Source organism: Somniosus microcephalus, chromosome 2, assembly GCF_052327205.1.
Source record: "Somniosus microcephalus isolate GS21.2 chromosome 2, FLI_Smic_1.0, whole genome shotgun sequence".
NCBI classification, from domain to species: domain Eukaryota; kingdom Metazoa; phylum Chordata; class Chondrichthyes; order Squaliformes; family Somniosidae; genus Somniosus; species Somniosus microcephalus.
In genome coordinates, this window is record NC_140988.1 from 216,741,896 (window position 1) to 216,762,947 (window position 21,052).

Below are 21,052 nucleotides of genomic sequence, written 5' to 3' on the forward strand. Positions count from 1 at the left end.
TAACTGACATGGACTAAATGAAATAAGTATTATTAGTTATAGGTTCAAGTTTGTATTATGTAACTGTTACGCAAAGGTACAGCGATTCTTGAATAATCATGCCTTTAAACTAGTGTAATGTGCCCTGGCACCTTCCCGTGCAAGCGCAGGAGATATAACACCTGCCCTTATACCTCCCCCCTTCCCACTGTCCAGGGCCCCAAACACCCCTTCCAGGTGAAACAGCGATTTACTTGTACTTCTTGCAATCTAGTATACTGTATTCGCTGCTCACGATGTGGTCTCCTCTACACTGGGGAGACCAAACGCAGATTGGGTGACCGCTTTGTGGAACACCTCCGTTCAGTCCGTAAGGGTGACCCCAAGCTTCCGGTCGCCTGTCATTTTAATTCACCGCTCCATTCCCACTCGGACCTCACCGTCCTTGGCCTCTTGCATTGTTCCATGGAAGCTCAACGTAAACTCGAAGAACAGCACCTCATCTTCCGATTAGGCACGTTGCAGCCTTCCGGACTCAATATCGAGTTCAACAATTTCAGATCATAACCTCGGCCCCTATTACATTTTTACTTATAGTTTTTTTCCACCCCTTTGTTTTGGATCTTCCCACATGGCAGCTGTCTCTCTTTCTGCCAGTACACTTCACACCTAATCTGAGCCTTCTTTTGTCTCCACTGTCCTATTACCATCTCGTCTGGTTTTGAATACCTCTTAATGTCTCTTTTACTTCTTTTGTTCTATCATAAGAACATAAGAACATAAGAAATAGGAGCAGGAGTAGGCCAATCGGCCCCTTGAGCCTGCTCCGCCATTCAATAAGATCATGGCTGATCTGATCCTAACCACCAATCTACTATCACAGAACCATTTCCTGAATCTAACAGAATTAGACACACGAAATAGGAGCAGGATCAGGATCGCAGCCCTGCCTTTCGATCTATTTTATTTCCTTTCCAGCTTGAAAAAGGGTTAGACCCGAAACGTCACTCTAATTTCTCTCCACGGATGTAGCCTGGCCTGCTGAGTTTTTCCAGCATTTTCTGTTGTTATTTCGGATTTCCAGCATCTGCAGTATTTTGCTATCATAATGTGCCCTGGGTAGACCCAGTTTGATTTAAAATGGAAGAAACCAAGGCGCTGGGCCTTGCTTGGCCAAATTGAAGATGCAGTCAGCTGCTTTCCTAGCAGAACAAGACAGCAGCCTGTTCATGGGACCCAAGGCTTAAGAATTAATGGAATTCCAGAGACTGAGATAAAAGGCAAAGGGACTGTAAGATTATCATAGTTTAGTTGATTTTTAGAATACTAGTTTTGATATCTCATAACCATTAATATCTAATAATCATCAGTAATGGAGTTATAATTGTGTGCAAGAATTAAATGTAGAAGTTTGTAATCATCAACTGTATGCAATGGTAACCTGAATTATATATGAAGTGTAACCCTTTTGCTTATAATTAAAAGTCTGTGAGTAAGCTGTAACCTGACAGCATGGGGTGAGAAAGAGGATTGCCATGGTCGAATAGAGGGCAGTTAGCCTGGGAAGCAAGGTCATATGTGTATTGATTTGTATGTGGGTTCAATGACGACACATTGATGAAAGAGAATGTCTTTTAATCTAAAGTATGTTCAACTCAGTTAACAGCATTACAGGAGACACCATCTTAGAGATCCATCTAAAGCGAAACTAAAACTAAACTCCCTCTCGCACATGCCCTCTGCTGGTAAGGCATAAATAATCAAACAGGCAAATATGCTGGTAAGGCATCATAATCAAACAGGCAAATACCATCACTATTTGCTGATATCATTACATCTCCCTTTCTTAAAACAAAAGTATTTTACTTTTATCTAACAACATGTTTTCTTTGTATTACTCTGCATTTTAACTGTAACACTTAATGAACTTACATTATCATTATCATTATCAAGGTTTTTTAACCTTGCTTTGTGTGTTCACATGAAATATGTAAATACACTAGAACTTGAAGAGAGAATAAGATAACATTACTTCCTTCTATAACAAGAGTCCTTAAACTTGCTCAATGAGTCTCTCAGGAGGCTTCACACGTCTTGAGGATTTTCTGATTGATTGTCCTTGAATCTGAGTTGTTGCCTCAGATGATGATTTCTCAGCTGTGTGATCAGGTTGTTCAACAGTATCAGTCTTTTGACCTGCTGTGTGATCAGGTTGTTCAACAGTATCAGTCTTTTGGCTTGCTGTGGCTGGTCCCATGAGAAGATCTCGACGATTTCTTCGCAGAACAGCACCCTCATCTGTCTGAATGGTGTATGATCTTGGTTGGACTTCACTCAGGACAGTTCCCTTTTGAGTCCATATGTTTGTTTTGTCTTTGAACCTTACTTGGTCACCAGTGTGGAGTTCAGGTAGGTTTTGTGTTCCTCTGTCATAGTAGTACTTTTGCTTTTCTTTCTGTTGTTCTTTGAACTTCCTCACTTTCTCCCCCTATTTTGTTTTCAGGAGGTTCTCCGGGATGGGTAGGTTTGACCTTAGCAGGCGTCCCATAAGGAGTTGGGCTGGTGACATACCACACTCGAGCAGCGTTGTGCGATATACAAGCATGCTCTGGTAGAAGTCAGTTCCACTGTCTTTTGCCTTGTACATCAGTCTTTTCACTGTCTGGACCTATTTTTCCACTAGACCATTGGACTGTGGAAAGTGAGGACTTGACGTTGTGTGGACAAAGTCCCACTCTTTGGCAAAGTGTCGGAAACTTGCATTGTAAAACTGGGGTCCGTTGTCTGTGAAGACCTCGCTTGCTACACCATGCCTGGAGAATATGGCTTTCATACATGTTATCACAGCATCTGCAGTGGTGGTGTACAGTCTACAAACCTCTGGATACAGGGAGTAATAGTCTGTGATGACAAGATAGTCCTTCCCTTGACATACGAATAGGTCAGCGCCTACCTTCTGGTAAGGTCTGTCTGGCGCTGGGTGTGGCTTTAGTGGTTCGACCGGATTGCTTGCTCGATATTTCAGGCATATTGTGCAGTTTGACACCTCATTTGTCACATCTTGGTTGATTCGTGGCCAGTACATCACCTCTCGTGCTCTTTTCTTACACTTTTCGATTCCCAGATGTCCTCCATGGATCCTTTTTAGCATCTCTTTTCTCAGACTCTTTGGGATAACTATTTTACTTCCTTTGTAGATGATGTCTTTGACCAGTGATAGTTCCGCCCTGCAGTTCCAGTACTCTGCCATGCCAGGTGAGCAGTCTTGCTTCATGTTGGGCCATCCATCCAAGATGCTTTTCCTCAGTCGTCTCATTGTTTCATCTTTGTTTGTCTCAGTCTTTATGAGCTCCATTTTTGCATCTGCTATGGGCAGTGTACTTGTGATCATGTCCACGTAGGCGTTCACTTTTTCATCTATTTTGGTGTTTGCGGGCTCACTTGGGTCAACAGCTCTGGACAACGTGTCTGCTGTATACATCAGCTTACCCGGTGTGTACGCAACATTCAGTGTATAGCGTTGCAGCCTGATCATCATTCTTTGTATTCTAAGCGGACAGCTATGTAGTGGCTTTTGGAACAATGCAATCAAGGGCTTATGGTCAGTCTCTACACTGATTGCTTGTCCTGACACAAACTGGTGAAATCTTTCACAGGCGTATGTGATGCTGAGCAGCTCCTTTTCTATTTGAGCATATCGCGTCTCCGCGTCTGTCATTGAGCGCGATGCATATGCAATAGGTTGCCAGTAGTCATATTTTTGCAGAAGAACGGCACCGAGCCCACTCTGTGATGCATCTGATGATATCTTGATGGGTCTCGCTGGGTCATAAAACCTCAGAACTGGTTCCTCTGTGAGCAGTTTCTTTAGATCGCTCCATGACTTCTCATGCTCATGATTCCATTCCCATTCTATGTTCTTTTCAGTTAGTCGTCTCAGTGGCGCCATCTTTTCTGAGAGGTTGGATATGAATTTACCCATGTAGTTGATCATTCCATTAAACCTCTGCACGTCCTTTTTGCATTGTGGCTTTGGCATATTCTCAATGGCGGACACGTTTCTGGGATCTGGTCTGATGCCCTCACTGCTAAGGATATCTCCCACGAATGTCAGTTCTGTCACCCCGAGCTGGCATTTCTCTCTATTCAGCTTCAGGTTTGTTTTCCTTGTTGCTTCCAGCACTTTTTTCAGTCTCTCGTCATGCTCAGTTCTCGTGGTTCCCCATACTATGATGTCATCCATCGATGTATCAACTCCCTCCAGATGCTCATAGATCATATGGATAGTTTTGTGATACACTTCAGGAGCTGAGGCAATGCCAAATGGTAACCTTAGGAATCTGTATCTGCCAAATGGACTGTTGAATGTGCACAGTCTTGAACTTGCCTCATCCAGTTTCATCTGCCAAAATCCTGATGATGCATCTAACTTGCTGAAATACTTTGCATTTGCAAACTGTGACATGATTTCCTCACGTGTAGGAAGCTTGAAGTGCTCTCTCTTTATTGCTCTGTTTAGATCTCTTGGATCCAGGCAAATTCTGAGCTTTCCATTCTTTTTGTCCACAATGACGAGGGAACTCACCCACTCAGTTGGCTCATCTATCTTCTGAATCACGTTCAGGCTTTCCATCCTGTCCAACTCTGCCTTCAGTTGCTTTTGAAGAGCAAACGGAACTTTTCTGCATGGATGTATGACCGTTGGCATACTTTTATCTACTCTGATCGTGTGTTCTCCTGGAAGGCAACCTAGACCCTGAAATAGGTCATTGTACTCTTTCATGAGTTCATCATAGACTGTCTCTCCTTCGCTTTCCACAACGAGGACTCTCTTTACCAGGTTCAGTCTCTCACAGGCTTTTAAACCTAGTATGGCCTGCACATCCTTTGGCACCACGATTAATGCTAGCGTGTGCTCTCTGTCCTTGTGTGTTACTTTGACAATGCATCTTCCTTTCACCGGTATATCAGTACCTGAGTATCCTGTCACTTTCACTTTTATTCCATGTATCTTTGGTCTGGGTCTAATTTTCTTAAAATCAGTCTCTGATATCACATTAACTTGTGCTCCAGTATCCAATTTAAATGGAATGTGTATGTCATTCACTTTTAGTGTCAACATCCAGTCTCTTTTTTCTTTTTTGTTTTCAGACACGACATCCACATAGAACTCCTCTATCTCGCTTTCATCTACTGCATGGACCTTGCTTTGTTGCGCTTGGTTCTTATAGCAACGGGCATAATGGTTGTTTTTGTTGCAACTATTGCATGTTTTACCATATGCTGGACACTTTTTTGGTGGATGCTGTGTACCGTATCGACTACATGGCTTTCGATTGCCCCTTTCATTTTTGTTCGCTGGCCACGCCTCTTTTTTCACATTGGCGCTCTTTTTGTTAAACGGTTTGTGTCCGTTCTTTCTCACTGCATCCACGTTGCAGCTACTGTCACTGAACAGCTCCTTTGCCTGTGACTTCACAGTCTCTGTAGCCCTACACAGTGCTATGGCTTTTCCCAGGTCTAGATTTTGCTCTCTTAGCAGTCTTTCCCTTAGACCATTATCTGGAATACCACACACCAGTCTGTCTTTTATCAGCGAGTCTGTCAGTCCCCCAAATTCACACGTTTTGCTTCTGTTTCTCAGTTCAGTCACATACTGATCAATAGTCTCTCCCATTTTCTGTACACATGTGAAAAATCTGTGCCTCTCAAACGTCACATTATGTTTAGGTATGCAGTAGGCCTCAAACTGTTCCATTATTTTATCCAGCTTCATTTTGTCTCCCTCAGCAGTGAATGTGAAGTTATTATACACCTCCAGCGCTTCATCACCCACGACATGTAAGAACACTGACGCTTTCATTTTATCACTTTTCTCGTCAGCTCCGATTGCTGCTAAATACAACTCCAAACGTTGTTTGAACCTCCTCCAACTTTCAGCCACATTACCTGTCAACTGAAGCTTCGCCGGTGGGAGTAAACCTTCCATTTTTTCACTTCGTTAGCTATTCTTCAAAGGTAAGTAACGATGTTCTCTTTTGGCTTGCTAATATGTGGAGAGCTGATTTAACTTCAGATTTTTCCTCTTCATCTCTTTCAATCACTTCTGACACCATGTATTGATTTGTATGTGGGTTCAATGACGACACATTGATGAAAGAGAATGTCTTTTAATCTAAAGTATGTTCAACTCAGTTAACAGCATTACAGGAGACACCATCTTAGAGATCCATCTAAAGCGAAACTAAAACTAAACTCCCTCTCTCACATGCCCTTTGCTGGTAAGGCATAAATAATCAAACAGGCAAATATGCTGGTAAGGCATCATAATCAAACAGGCAAATACCATCACTATTTGCTGATATCATTACAATATGTAGCTGCCACTGAGTTGGAATGTTATGATCTCTGCAGTGAATTAAAACATAGGCAAACAGCAAGGACGTCATATCTCTACACATGGGGACATGATCCGTTTGTGTTGCCATAACTACCCCAGATATGTGTCTTGATGCTCAACAGATGATGTAAGGGTGTCATAAGACTAGAACCTGCATAAGCCAAGGTGCTGCGGATGTGGCATATTTATGATTGGATTTTGGGTTTGGGGTGTAGGCCAGTGATTGGTTCAGGAGGCCTCCATAGGTTTTGAATGAGAGTAAGGGTATGAAGAAGGGGTCTCTCAGACACTTAGGTTGTAGAGGCATTTGGCCAAGAGCTTGGGAACATCCACCAGACGAGCCGATGAGGGATTCAGGTTGGCAGAGGACCCACACGCATCACACCAGGCGGAGAGGGAGCCTAGAGGCCAGGGCCAATGGGGGTGAACTCATGGAGATTGTGATTTCTACCCAAGGCATAACGGGTAATATAAATCCTGATTGTGCCTTGCATGACTACTGCTCAAATGCTGTAATGTATCAAGTCTTACTTACACTGAATAAAATATAATCACCATCACCAATACAGGTCAAGTTAAATCTTTTGGAACTCAGGAGTGAAAGGGTTAATTGGCCAAAACCCCATAACTCTACACAAGGCACCATCCGAGAATCGAGGGGGGTGGGTTGGAGGGCTTTCCGCACTAGCTCTACCTGCCATTTGTACTGTACAGCATGTAGTTAAGTAAAGGCAAAGAACACTTCCCATTTAAGAGGTGCAGGCTGCCTTTAAATGGCATCACTTTTTTTTATTTGTTCACAGGATGTGGGCGTTGCTGGCAAGGCCAGCATTTATTGCTCATCCCTAATAGCCCTTGTGAAGGTGGTGGTGTACCCCACTCTTGAACTGCTGCAGTAGCAGTTTGGTACAACTGAGTGGTTTGCTAGGCCATTTCAGAGGGCAGTTAAGAGTCAACCACATTGCTGTGGGTCTGGAGTCACATAGAGGCCAGACCAGGTAAGGACAGCAGATTTCCTTCCCTAAAGGACATTAGTGAACCAGATGGGTTTTCACAACAATCCAGTAGTTTCATGGTTACCATTACTGATAATAGCTTTTTATTCCAGTTTTATTTAATTAACTGAATTTAAATTCCCCAGCTGCCATGGTGGGATTTGAACTCACAGTCTCGTAGATTATCAGTCTAGGCCTCTGGATTACTAGTTCAGTAACATAACCACTATGCTACCGTACCCTGGTTTTCCACCTCCTCCTAGTAAACACAGGAGTAGTGCTGGCAGCTTACCAAGCTTAATCAAATGAGGTAGGCGCACCAATTTCACACCTGCCTCTCCCTGGCATTATTGGGCGCGTGATCCAAACACGTCACACAACTCTGCCTATTTTTGGACTGCTCTTCATAATCTGACAGGCAGGTTTTATTTTTATTTATAAGTCCCTAAATTGTGCGCTCCTTGTCCCGGGTGTGGAGCCCTGTTTTATATCTTTCATTTAAAAAAATGTAAATCAGAACAATAAATAATCATGTGGAATTTCCACGGGGGGGTCAGATTTCTGGCACTAACTTTGGCTAAAGATTCGCGGAAACACCAAAGAAATGGCGCAACTCCTCAGATAATGAAGCAGTCCATGCCTGCTTGCAGCAAGACCTGGACATTCAGGCTTGGGCTGATTAGTGACAAGTAGTATTCACGCCACACAAGTGCCAAGCAATGACCATCTCCGACAAGAGAGAGTCTAACCACTGCCCGTTGACATTCAACGGCATTACCATCACCGAATCCCCCACCATCAACATCCTGGGGATCACCATTGACCAGAAACTTAACTGGACCAGTATCATAAATACTGTGGCAACAAGAGCACTCTGGGCACTCTGCAGCGAGTGTCTCACCTGCTGACTCCCCAAAGCCTTTCCACCATGATGGAATACTCTCCACTAGTCTGGATGAGTGCAGCTCCAACAACACTCAAGAAGCTCGACACCATCCAGGACAAAGCAGGCTGCTTGATTGGCACCCCATCCACCACCTTAAACATTTACACCCTCCACCACTGGCGCACTGTGACTGCAGTGAGTACCGGCTACAAGATGCACTGCAGCAACTTACTAAGGCTTCGTCCACGACTGCTATCCCCTAGAAGGGCATGGGCAGCATGCGCATGGGAACACCATCACCTCCAAGTTCCCCTGCAAGTCACACACCATCCTGACTTGGGGAAAAAAACGCTGTTCCTTCATCGTTGCGTCAAAATCCTGGAACTCCTTCCCTTGAGGGCCAGCTTTAAGTTCCTCGGAGTCCACATCACGGAAGACCTCTCCTGGTCCCTCAACACCTCCTCTCTGGTGAAGAAGGCCCAGCAGCGCCTATATTTCTTGAGGAGGCTGAAGGGATGTAATCTGTCACCCCCAATCCTCTCTAACTTCTACCGCTGCACTAAAGAGAGCATCCTGACAAACTGTATCACGGTATGGTACGGCGGCTGTAGCTCCCATGACCGGAAAGCCCTGCAGCGGGTAGTCAAAACTGCCCAACGCATTACCGGCACCCGGCTACCGACCATAGAACATATATATCAGAAACGCTGCCTACGGAGGGCACGGACCATCATCAAAGACCCTACCCACCCCAGCCACAGTCTGTTCGCCCTCCTACCATCTGGAAGACGCTACAGATGCATTCGCACCCGTACGACCAAATTTAGGAACAGCTTCTTTCCCAGGGCTGTCATCCTACTGAACTTCACAAATAAACACTAAAAAGCCTGCACACCTGCCGATGCACTTTATTATGGTCATATTTATGCTAATATATATGTACAAATGTATGTTGAAATGTTTAAGTGTCCTAATCCAAATTGTACACTCTCGGGAGCCGCAAGCCTACATTTCGTTGTACTGCACTTGTGCACTAACAATGACAATAAAAGTTGATTTGATTTGATTTGAACAGCACTGTGGGAGCACCTTCACCACACGGACAGCAGCGGTTCAAGAAGGCAGCTCACCACCACCTTCTCAAGGGCAATTAGGGATGGGCAATAAATGCTGGCCTTGCCAGCGATGCTCACATTCCAGGAACAGATAAACAAAAACGGCCATTTATCATGATTTTCAGGGAGTCCGCCGAAGTTACAGCGGAAGATTGAAAATTCTACGCCAGTATTTTTAGCTGTTTATAGTGTGAGAGCACCTTCAGCACATGGACTGCAGCGGTTCAAGAAGAAGGCTCACCACCACCTTCTCAAGGACAATTAGAGATGGGCCCTAAAGGCCAGCCTTGCCAAAGATGCCCAATGAATTTTAAAAAATGATAATCTGACAGAGGGCGGGGGTGTCTACGGAGGGTGTTTGGATTTGACTGAATCTTACTGAAAGATTCTCATTTGAAGAACAACTTTTGCTACATCTGGGAGTCGCACCCAGCGCAATGTTACCCTCACAGCGCACGCGCGCGCACACACTCTCCCGCGTCGGGCGCGCGCGCGCCGATAGCTGATTGGCTCCCCGGCCGGCGCGTGGGCGGGACTGCAGCTGGGCTCAGCCAATGAGCGAGGCCCGCACGCCCTCCCGCCCCCCCCCCCGCCCCGAGGGCAATGGGCAGCAAGACATGTTGCAAGCGCCGGGCTCACTAAACACGGCTCCTCATCAAAGCAGCCAGCTCCCGAGCTACTTGACAGTAACTGCCCAAGAATATTTAAACGGCGGGGGGCGGGGGTGGAATAACTTATTTGCAACTGGTTGTCATAGGTTAATGGTTAAAAGAAACGTTTTGTCTGCAAAGGACAATTTGATCTGTCAAACAACCATTAGGCGCAGGAAGAAATCAGATTCACAAATAATTTTAAGCACGGTTGAATTTTTTTGTGCTTAAACCTTCCATTGTGCTAATGCAAAGACTGCAAGTGCTCAGTCTTCAGGTCGGTTTGCATTGTCCTGACGTAAGTCACCTGAGTGTTGCTGGGGATTTCTTCTTGGAGTTGCGCGGGGAACAATGAGACTTTCACTGCATTCCTGCGGGCTGCCGTTTTAAAGAGCGCACTCACCATTGTTTAGGAAATGGAAAGTACCGCTTAAAAAAACTCGTTTGGCCAACTGAAAACAAAACTTAGTTTATTTACACGAGGTAAAAAGCACTTGGAACTATTATGAAGCTCTGCATTCGTGCTCAGAGGAGAACTTTTAAAAGTAAAATGAGTTTTTATGAAACAATGCTGAGTCCAACAGTCGCACTGAAGTAAAAAAAAGAGGATCATCTTGAGGCGATATTGTCAGTTCAGTGAGTCAGGATGATGGGAATGTTACCGTGTCTGGTACTTGGCTTTTTCACCTGCAATGTTGGCATGTGCGGTGCCCAGGGAGAGTTCTGCCACGGCTGGATTGACAGTGCTGGCAAATGGCACGAAGGCTTCCAGTGCCCCGAGGATTACGATACTGTGGACGCCACCATCTGCTGCGGCTCGTGTTCGCTGCGATATTGCTGTGCGGCTGCCGAGGCCAGGCTGGACCAAGGGTTCTGCACCAACCACAGGGACCAGCTCAGCCCAAACTACTCCGCACGTAAGTGTCACCTCGGGAGACTTTGGACCCGAGCCCTTGTTCCAGAAGCATTTCTGTTCGGACCATTTTATTTTGCCTTAAGGAGTAGCTACTGCTCGGTGTTAAACAGATCGAATATATTTAACAATATAAAGCCATCGAACATGATTGAAGCAAGATGAGTTAGGGAGATAACAGCTATTGAAAACCATTAGTTACCTAAAATTATCCCGAGTCAACTACCTGTGACAGCTCGCAGCAAAGTCAATACCGCTGAGTGCTGAAGCGAAACACACAGCTTTAGCAGACCAATGTTGGGGAATGGGGATTTTCGCGAACTCTTGGTCACCGGATCAATTCGTTCTTATCCGCAGTAACAGAAAAGAACACATTCAAACATAGCATTCCTACGTTTGGCATTTGTTGTCACCGAATTATAAATGTATTTATTTTCCCGGTTTATGAATGTTGTTGCAATGCACGCGGGCTGCTTCCTGTCATTTTCAGTTAATTACTTTATTACCTCCGATTACTTTATTTTTAGTCGGTTTACATTCTGCATTTTTCCACATTCAGCACTTTTTTCAGTTTCTGCTTTTGCAATTCGCCCCTTCAACAATTGCCATTGGTTTATTTTCGGTCGCATGTTATAACCTATTTATTTGTGAATGTTGTAGGTGTTTGCGACTCTACAAGTCGCCAGGAGCATCGCCCTGAACACACACCCGCCTGTGCTAAAGTGAATACAAACTGAATGTATTTATAGTTTGTATATAAAGTCTCCATTGAGGCTGTCCGCAGGATCTCGTCAGCGGGTGGATATCTTCAAAATACTTGATGCATTCGCTCTTGGATTCCCCCTGGAGTTAAATTTCCAGCAACGGGGATAAATGAAGCCTGTAGTTATTCCTAACCAACTGTATATCAGCCTGGAACTCGCCAACCTACATTTTAGAACACGGGGCTTGAGCGGCGAGCTCTCTGCAGACAAACATGCTTCACCTTGTCTTGAGAATTTGTTCTCCAGACGCGTAGAAAATTCCAAGGGCTTTTAATACATTTTATTCTTTAATTCATTAGTTAGTTAATTAAAATGTTGCCGCCGTCCGACATTTTCAGTCTATAATTCAGACAGTTAATAAAGTATTCGTTTCCAAACTGACATTCAAGTTCAACCGATCCGTGACAGACTTTGAAGAGGTTTGCACAAGGCTTGGGGTATGAAATTGAACAGATTTAATTTCTCGTAGATTGTATTGCAGCAGGCGATGGACGGGTCATCGGAAAGGGATAGTCTCTCTTTAAGTGGTGTGCTAGCTTGAGATGTGAATTTTCAGTGAATCAGATGAGCATGAAATTGCATTAGCCCCGTGTATAAAGGGAGCGAAAGGTAAGCCAGGGTAAACGAATGTCTCTGTGACAGCTTCTGTATTGATAACCTCAGAGATCCAGTCTCGTTTTACATTCTTTCCTGGTATCAAATACAACCGCAATCCCCAGAACGTGACACTGATGGATCTCCTGGGATCTCCGGCACAGTTTTAAACTTTCTCAACTTTCTATTAGATTTACAAAGTTCCGCTCGGCCCAGCACACTATCAGCAGAAATCTAATAGCCGACACTAAGGATGAGATTAACGCAGAGGAATTCACTCTCTGCGGAAAACGTTTAAAATGCATGGTGAATTCTTGGTTTAGGAACAGACTAAATGGCAGATGCGGTCAAAATCCATAGCTCATGTACAGCCTTTTAACTTCAGCTGTGGAGGATGTGGACACAGTGAGAAAGTACACTACAGTAGAATGGCATTTAGCTCCAACAAGCCTGTTTGTTGGGTCATTGACTCCAGTAACGCCGCATCCCGCTTTATTACTTTACAATTTTCAGTCAGAACTGGCTGCATTTCCAAAGGATTATTTCTGGAATAAAATTGCGCGCCCAGGAAGTGCTGGGGCTGAGGCCATATACTCGAAACAAACGGAATAAAGTGCAGATTCGGCAATTTTTCTTATTTGTTCAAAAGGCCAGCTATCGATTTGAAAATCATTTACAGACAGACACGGTGAACTATTTTTAAAAATAAGTTTTAAACACCATTATGTCAAATGCATCCGTTAAAATATCGAAGTTGCACTTCGTTGCACAAAGTAATGCCGGGAGCCGAGCCGCTGCTGCCGGGGGTTTGGGATCTGTATAAGGCCACTACCCCTACACTGGGTCATTGCGATTGGGAAAAAAATCGTTTGTTTTTAAATATCTACGTTTTATGAAAGTATTTTAGGAGTCAATTATTATCGGGAAATAAATATACGACTTTCTAAACATTATGAATGCAGAAACTGACTGAGGGTTTCCATCCTCGGGGTTTCTAGTTAACTAACCCCTGGAGCTGTCGGGGAACACTTCTTAGAACCTCATTTGAAAAAAAGTCAATTGCACAATAACTATTTAAAGAGGAAATTACATTCTGAATTTCTGGCAAAACGGTTGCTATTTGCCGCGGGTTCTCTAGTTTTACAATACCTGATTCTGCAGAGAATTCCAACCCAAGGAATAATAATAAAAAACTTGTATTCGAGTTAAAGTTTTGCGATTTTCCTTCCAAAATGTTGTTTCTAGAGAATTTAGCAATTTCAGGGATTTACCACAACGATATTTAATTATATTAAATCAATTCAGCATTTTCTAATTCTTTAGTTGAAACATTTTCAGTAAAATAGATACATTTACAAAAACGGCGCGAACAAAATTGCTAAAACAATAATGTTTACAAGATACAAAGTATTAAATAGAATATCTAATATACAAAACAAATATTAATTCATAACACATTTAAACACGATTTAATGTACAAAATGTAGATAAAGAAACAATGAGCACACGTTATAAACAGGTATGAATGAATAAGACAATTTAGTATAATTTAGTTTACAAAAAAAGGTCGATAACATTTCATTGCTTTTGGAGATTTTGTTGAAGCAACAGGAATTGGGTAATTTCTATTACACTTAACTGTGGTAACCAGATATACATAATGTATTTTAGGCTCTCTCTACATCTCACTTATTTCTAAAAATGATTCATGTGTCGCTGCCTGGACTATTTTTCAGGACAGATCTTTCTCTACACAGTAAGAAGACACTGTTCATCCCACTGTGTTCTGGTACTGAGGAGATCATAGAGCGGTGTCAGCTTTCAGCTCATCAGCCAACTACCCTTTCTAACCTGACATTTTAGATACAAAGATGTTTTTTGGGGGGGGAAATCCTTTAACGGTTCGGGTGCAGGGATCAGAGTTGTGCTCCACAGTGTATATGTTTCGGTTAAAATACTTCGCATGTTCCTTTTCTGTCAGACGGGCAAGTGTGTGACCCTGGATTACCATTTCAAGCTGATCTCTCTGCTCGGTTGGTGTGGCCTGTTGTACATTCTACGTGTCCCTATACCGAGCATTTACCTGGCACCCGCCTGCTGTATATTTAGGATCAATCTGTTTCTACTTTCCCTGTAATTTACCCCGTGACCCACACATAGTTTTACGGTAGAATAATGCCCGGAAATTCGCCATGAGGCGACGGATAGCTTTCTCTTCACACCTTGTAATTTAACCGCTATAGAAGAACATTGGGAGAGGTTTGAAAACATTGTTTGTTGTACAACTTATAAAAAATATGTTCAACAACAAAGTCTCTTCATTGATGAGAAATGGTCAATTGAAACTCTTCATGGCAGATGCAATATAGAGCATGGCAGATGCAATATAACGTGGATAAATGTGAAGTTATCCACTTTGGTAGCAAAAACAGGAAGGCAGATTATTATCTGAATGGCAATAGATTGGGAGAAGGGGAAGTGCAACGACCTGGGTGTCCTTGTGCACCAGTCGCTGAAGGTAAGCATGCAGGTGCAGCAGGCGGTTAAGAAGGCAAATGGTATGTTGGCCTTCGTAGCGAGAGGGTTTGAGTACAGGAACAAGGATGTCTTGCTGCAGTTGTACAGGGCCTTGGTGAGACCACATCTTGAGTATTGTGTGCAGTTTTGGTTGCCTTATCTGAGGAAGGATGTTCTTGCCATGGAAGGAGTTCAGCGAAGATTCACCAGGCTGATACCTGGGATGGCAGGAATGACGTATGAGGAGAGATTGGGTCGATTGGGCTTGTACTTGCTGGAGTTTAGAAGAATGAGAGGGGATCTCATTGAAACTTATAAAATTCTGACAGGACTGGACAGACTAGATGCAGGAAGGATGTTCCCGATGGTCGGGGAGTCCAGAACCAGGAGTCACAGTCTAAGGATAAGGGGTAGGCCATTTAGGACAGAAATGAGGAGGAATTTCTTCACCCAGAGAGTGGTGAACCTGTGGAATTCTCTACCACAGAAGGCAGTAGAGGCCAATTCATTAAATATATTCAAGAAGGAGTTGGATATATTTCTCAAGGCTAAAGGGATCAAGGGGTATGGGGAGAAAGCAGGGACCGGGTACTGAATTTGGATGATCCGCTATGATCACATTTGAATGGTGGAGCAGGCTCGAGGGGCGGAATGGCCTACTCCTGTTCCTATCTTCTATGTTTCTATGTTTCTATGTACGAATTTATTCGCATTCATTAGACAATTAGGTAAGTGGACGGCATTTTATTAAATAAGCTGATGTTCACCATGGCGGGCTCTGGATTGTAAAGAAAGACTTGCATTTATATAGCGCCTTTCACGACTACCGGACGTCCCAAAGCGCTTTACAGCCAATGAAGTACTTTTGGAGTGTAGTCACTGTTGTAATGTAGGAAACACCACAGCCAATTTGCACACAGCAAATATGTTAATGACCAGAAAATCTGTTATAGTGATGTTGATTGAGGGATAAGCATTGGCTAGGACATGGGATAGCTCCCCTGCTCTTCTTTGAAATAGTGCCAGGGGATCTTTTACATCCACCTGAGAGAGCAAACCAAGCCTCAGTTTAACATCACTTCCAAATTAAGGCATCTCCGACAGTGCTGTCAGCCTAGATTTTTGTGCTCAAGTCTCTGGAGTGGGACTTGAACCCACAACCTTCTAACTTAATAGCCAGAGTAACAGCTGACACTACAGGGATGTTAATAGAGTCTGTAAACCTGTGTAAATCCAGTACTGTTCCAGTATTGTTTAATCCATCTCTATAAATAGAATTGATATTTGGATTACCCTGCAGTGTACATTTCCCACTCCCTAAGCATATTACTAATTCCATATTATTCTCTATTTCTCTGCAGAGCCCATCTATGTGCCGTTTCTCATTGTTGGTTCCATATTCATTGCTTTCATCATCCTGGGTTCCCTGGTGGCAGTTTACTGCTGTACGTGCCTTAGACCCAAGCAACCAAATCCGCAGCCAATGCGATTCTCAATGCGGAGCCATCAGACAGAGACCATTCCCATGATCCCAACTTTTACAAACCAGAGGACCCCGTCCAGGCAATCGAGCACCGCGACCAGCTCCAGCTCCACCGGGGGCTCCATTCACAGATTCTCCATCAGCAGAACGGAGCCAGGACACGGCTGCCTCGTCCCATCCCCTCCACCAGCTTACAGCTCCTCCGGCTGCCTGCAGGCCGGACAGGCCCTGCATCTCAGCCAGGGTCAGGGATTCCTGGTTCCCCAGCAGTACTTCACCTACACCCTGCAGCCAGAACCATTCGCAACGGCCAAAAGTTTCACCGATTTCACTCAGAACCGACTGAAGACTCAAAGCACATCAGTGCAGAACGCCGAACAAGTGATATACAGTAAGGCAGGTCTATAGAGAGCATTTTGGAAAGCGATCACATTTAATGATAACAGCGACGTGAAACAGCCCTCCTCTTTGGAAAGGGTTGTTTCGCATTTCCATATGGAGGGCTGCACTCCCCAGCCCGCTGGACAACCGGGAGCAGGACACTGCTAGAACTGCCTCCGTGCTAAACAGGAGGGTGAACATTCATTTTCCCACACCCAGTATAACCTTTAGACCTCCAGATCAACGGGATATATGGCAAATATTGATGGGCCTCCCCGGCTCTGCGCGGAGCTAATGGTTATTTCGAGCTGTTCCTTGAAGATGATCTTTTGGTCCAACTTTTTAAATTGTACTTTTTCATGCTAATTTTGACACTGTCACAATTCACTTAATGCATTTTCTTGCTCACAATTTACACAAAAATGACTTTATTAAATCTGTCAATAATATGACCCCCACCCAACTACCATAGGATTAACAATTACATTGAAGTCATCTTTGAACCAGCGACCCTTCACCTTGGATGTGTTGCCCATGGAAAGTGGCATGTTTCCCCATACTAGCACTCTCTCCAATTTATCTGCCATAGGCAACTGGAAACTATCAGAGTCAATACCACTACAATGAAGGTGTGAATTATGAAAATAATTCAAGTTACAAAAACCAAACATTTACAAATACACACACATATATAGATTGGGTGACCGCTTTGCGGAACACCTCCGTTTAGTCCGCAAGGGTGACCCCGAGCTTCCGGTCGCCTGTCATTTTAATTCACCGCCCCATTCCCACTCAGACCTCACCGTCCTTGGGCTCTTGCATTGTTCCACGGAAACCCAGCGTAAGCTCGAGGAACAGCACCTCATCTTCCAATTAGGCACTTTACAGCCTTCTGGACTCAATATCGAGTTCAACAATTTCAGATCATAACCTCGGCCCCTATTACATTTTTATATATATTTTTTATCCACACCTTTGTTTTGTGCCCTTCCCCCTTTTTTTCTCTCCCACATGGCAGCTGTCTCTCATTTTGCCAGCACATTTCACACCTCATCCAGAGCTGTCTTTTGTCTCTTTACTAGTCCTATCACCATCTCGTCTTGTTTTGAATACCTCTTAATGTCTCTTCACTTCTCTTTTGTTCTCTCATCCCCATTTCCCAGCCCCCAAACTGGCCTTTTAATTGGTTTAATTTCCTGTGTTTTTTCAGTCCTGACAAAGGGTTTTGACCTGAAACGTTGACTCTATTTCTCTCTCCACGGATGTTGCCTGGCCTGCTGAGTTTTTTCAGCATTTTCTGTTGTTATTTTATATATATACTAGCTGGGGGAGCCCGGCTTTGCCAGGGCTGTTTTGGGCCGGGCGGTTTAAATCGAGTGCCAGGCTTTGGGGCCTGTCTGTCTGTCCCTGTGAGAATCTGCTGCCGGGCAATGTTTTAAATCGAGTCCCAGGCTTTGGGGCCTGTCTCTGTGTCCCTTTGTGAATCTGCTGCCGGGCAACATTTCTACCTTTTAATAGCTTCAAAGATGAAAGTGAAAGTACTTTAAAAAATAACATCACATTTACCAAAAACGTTTTATAAGAGATACTAACTTTTTAGAAGCTGGATTAGCAGATTTTGAGCTGGAAGTAGTGAAGCAATGGCTGCCCGATGCCCGAGTTGAAAAGCATTAGTCCCACCCACAGACGCAGCGATTGGCCAACCATCAGGCGACTGAACTGTAGGATTGGTCAATCGTGACGGCACAGGATTGGTCGACCTTGATGTCAGTCAATCAATGGTAATTAGCAGATAATGAGTTGAATTTTGAAGGTTTTTTGCATAACGCGCGAACAATTTTTGTCCGACCGAAAAGTAAATACGCTTATGACGGTTCTGGTATCGTAAGCTTTCTTTCGACGTAACACACGTGTAGGTACGCTCTATAACTTTCGAGTTTATTCAATACAGACAGACGGAATGACAGACAGACAGATGTATCCTTTTATATATATATATATAGTTTAAAAAGGTGAAAAGAACAGTCTTTAGTCCTGGCAAGTTCAGCTTGCTTATAGCTGAAGTATTGGAGCTTTCCAGTACATGTGTGTCATGGGATAACCAACAGAACTTGAAAAAAATCTGAGCACAGCCATCTCAAGGGAAAATAGATTTTTTATTGGACTCTATACTTACATTTTTCTCTATTGAATGCCTTATCTATTGAAATTTCAAAATATTAATTTATAGAGGAAGCATCTGCAGCTGATTCTTAATTCTGACCCATCCTCCATGTATCTACAGTACACCTAAATTACTAATTGTTTTAGTAATCACTTTTGCTACTTTAATTAAATGACTAAACTAAATGTATAGTGGAAAAATATTGCATAGGAATATTTTATAAAATGTTTATTCCAAAATTATGAATGTTTAAGTTAAAGATCTGAAATTAAAATTGTTTTAATAAAACATTGTACAAAATAGAATTGTAAAGTATGGTGCCTTCTCTTTGATGTCCTATTTTTATTTTATGCTTGGGATTGGGTAAAAGGTATTGCAGACTTTGCTTGGATAAACTCACAGAGACCTCCTCTGATCTTGAACTCCACATTCCCTCAGCTACTAGCGGTTCAATATCAGTGCCAAGGAGTAGGATGTATCCACCCTAACTCAGCAGAGGTGGGATCATTCTCTTGTGCAGGAATGAAGAGCTCAGACTAAAATGGTTACCAAAAAGAGTTTGTTATCTTCTCACTTCAGGAAATATCTTGTTTGAAATGATCTCAACCTCCTCAACTCTGGTAGGAGTGAGAAGCCCTGATTAAGTGCATCATATGCCTGACATACTGCTTCTCCTAGACCTTACCTGGTTACAGACATAGGGCTTGATCATCTATCCACTCCTCAGCACAAAAGGAAATCCAATAAAAAAAAACTAACGTAAAGGGAAATACCATAGTAACACCTGCCACCCAAGGGAAGGTCCTTCACATACACACGCACATCGGAACCACTGTCTGATGTCTCTTTACTGGAATCTGCCATTTCCAAAGAACTTGGGCACAGTATTTATAAGAGAGCTTATGAGAAGTACAATTACTTTAAAAAAAAAGCAATTGGAACTATGTATATTCATATGTGGTCAGACCAAATGGAGACTCCATCAGATGACTGGAATTGCTGTGCAATAATTTCTCTTTACAAGATGGTCAGTGCAATTATTAGGCACCATCTGGAGGTAAAGAAACTGCACAAATCCAGAATATGTGAACGTTAGCTCAAAGATCATTAGGAGGGAAGTGGGAATTTGTGTATATTTAGATTCCTGCTGCTGTAATGCTGCTTCTCGTACTCAAACATATTTAATGTGCTAATTTCAGGTATGAAACCTTTTTCTGTTACTTATGCAGTAGATACAATGCATTTTAAGGAATCAAGAAGATTGCCTTCATGTCTGATTGTAGGCTTCAGGTCTCAATATTGTGACTTAGATATCCAGCAGCTGTACTACAACGGTTTAGAAATGTTGGTGCTGAGCTGAGTTTAGGATGATGTGCCCTGTGCGAAGTGCCCCAAACAGCGAGCCCGCTGCCTTTTGTGCAATCTCTCAGTTCAATTCAGGTCAGTCTGTGCCAGCCACTTTTGATGTGTGAAGTTCAAGTACAGATTGGCTCTAACTAAGGCTCCAAGTTTAGAATTGTCACCCTCATTCAGAACCCGAGTTTAAACCAGGGCCTATTAAACGTGGCATCAACTGGGGAGCCTGACCACATTTTGTACAGTGCAGGGGATTCTGACTAGTTCCACGTTGAATTTTAGCGGGTTATAGGATCACTACTAATTACACCTATTGCTACCAGTTACAGAGACTATACATATATATCAGTGAGTTATTGTATTACTGTTGTTTATGAGAGGAATCTGAGTATTACCAGTGTTACTATTAGTTATTGTTGCAACGTCAGTGAATTACTATTAGTTACTGGTGGAATCAAAGTTCCTCCCACCTTTAGTTTCCTCCCCACGAATCACTCCCCGACATTCAGTTTCCCCCCTTTGCCTGCTCGCAGGTGGTTTCCTGGTTCCAGGAACATATCGCACAACAGCTGCTGTCACAAAACCAGGAGCAAAGATACTCAATGACAGGGGACCCAACCTTTATAAAGTAAATGCAATAATATTTGCAGATATCATGTCAGATGATCAAACCTCCAGGAATGCCTCCAACAAGAGTTGGTAACCATACCCTACAGGAAACAGAATTGAAGCCAGCGGTGAGAGAGAAATCTGGGTGTTAAGTGCATCACTCTTAATGTTGATGACCAATGCTGTGATTCACAGGTTTTGAGGTTGTATTCACAGGACAATTCACTACAAAACAAATCATATCAT

The 21,052-nt window shown here is 43.3% G+C and overlaps 1 protein-coding gene across 1 annotated transcript; it reads left to right on the top strand.

The window, feature by feature from the left end:
- Positions 1–10,031: 10,031 nt before the first annotated feature.
- shisa3 (shisa family member 3) lies at positions 10,032–19,128 on the top strand. Its single transcript, XM_085969386.1, has 2 exons — positions 10,032–10,942; positions 16,175–19,128. The coding sequence occupies exons 1-2, from the start codon at positions 10,672–10,674 to the stop codon at positions 16,702–16,704; spliced, it is 801 nt and encodes a 266-aa protein (XP_085825512.1). The 5' UTR covers positions 10,032–10,671; the 3' UTR covers positions 16,705–19,128.
- The last annotated feature ends 1,924 nt before the right edge of the window (positions 19,129–21,052 follow it).

Excerpts from the sequence above, each read along its gene's own strand:
- shisa3 (XM_085969386.1), top strand. The coding sequence starts at position 10,672 with ATGATGGGAATGTTACCGTGTCTGGTACTTGGCTTTTTCACCTGCAAT. Across the intron at positions 10,943-16,174 it reads CAGCCCAAACTACTCCGCAC|AGCCCATCTATGTGCCGTTT; the intron begins GTAAGTGTCACC and ends ATTTCTCTGCAG.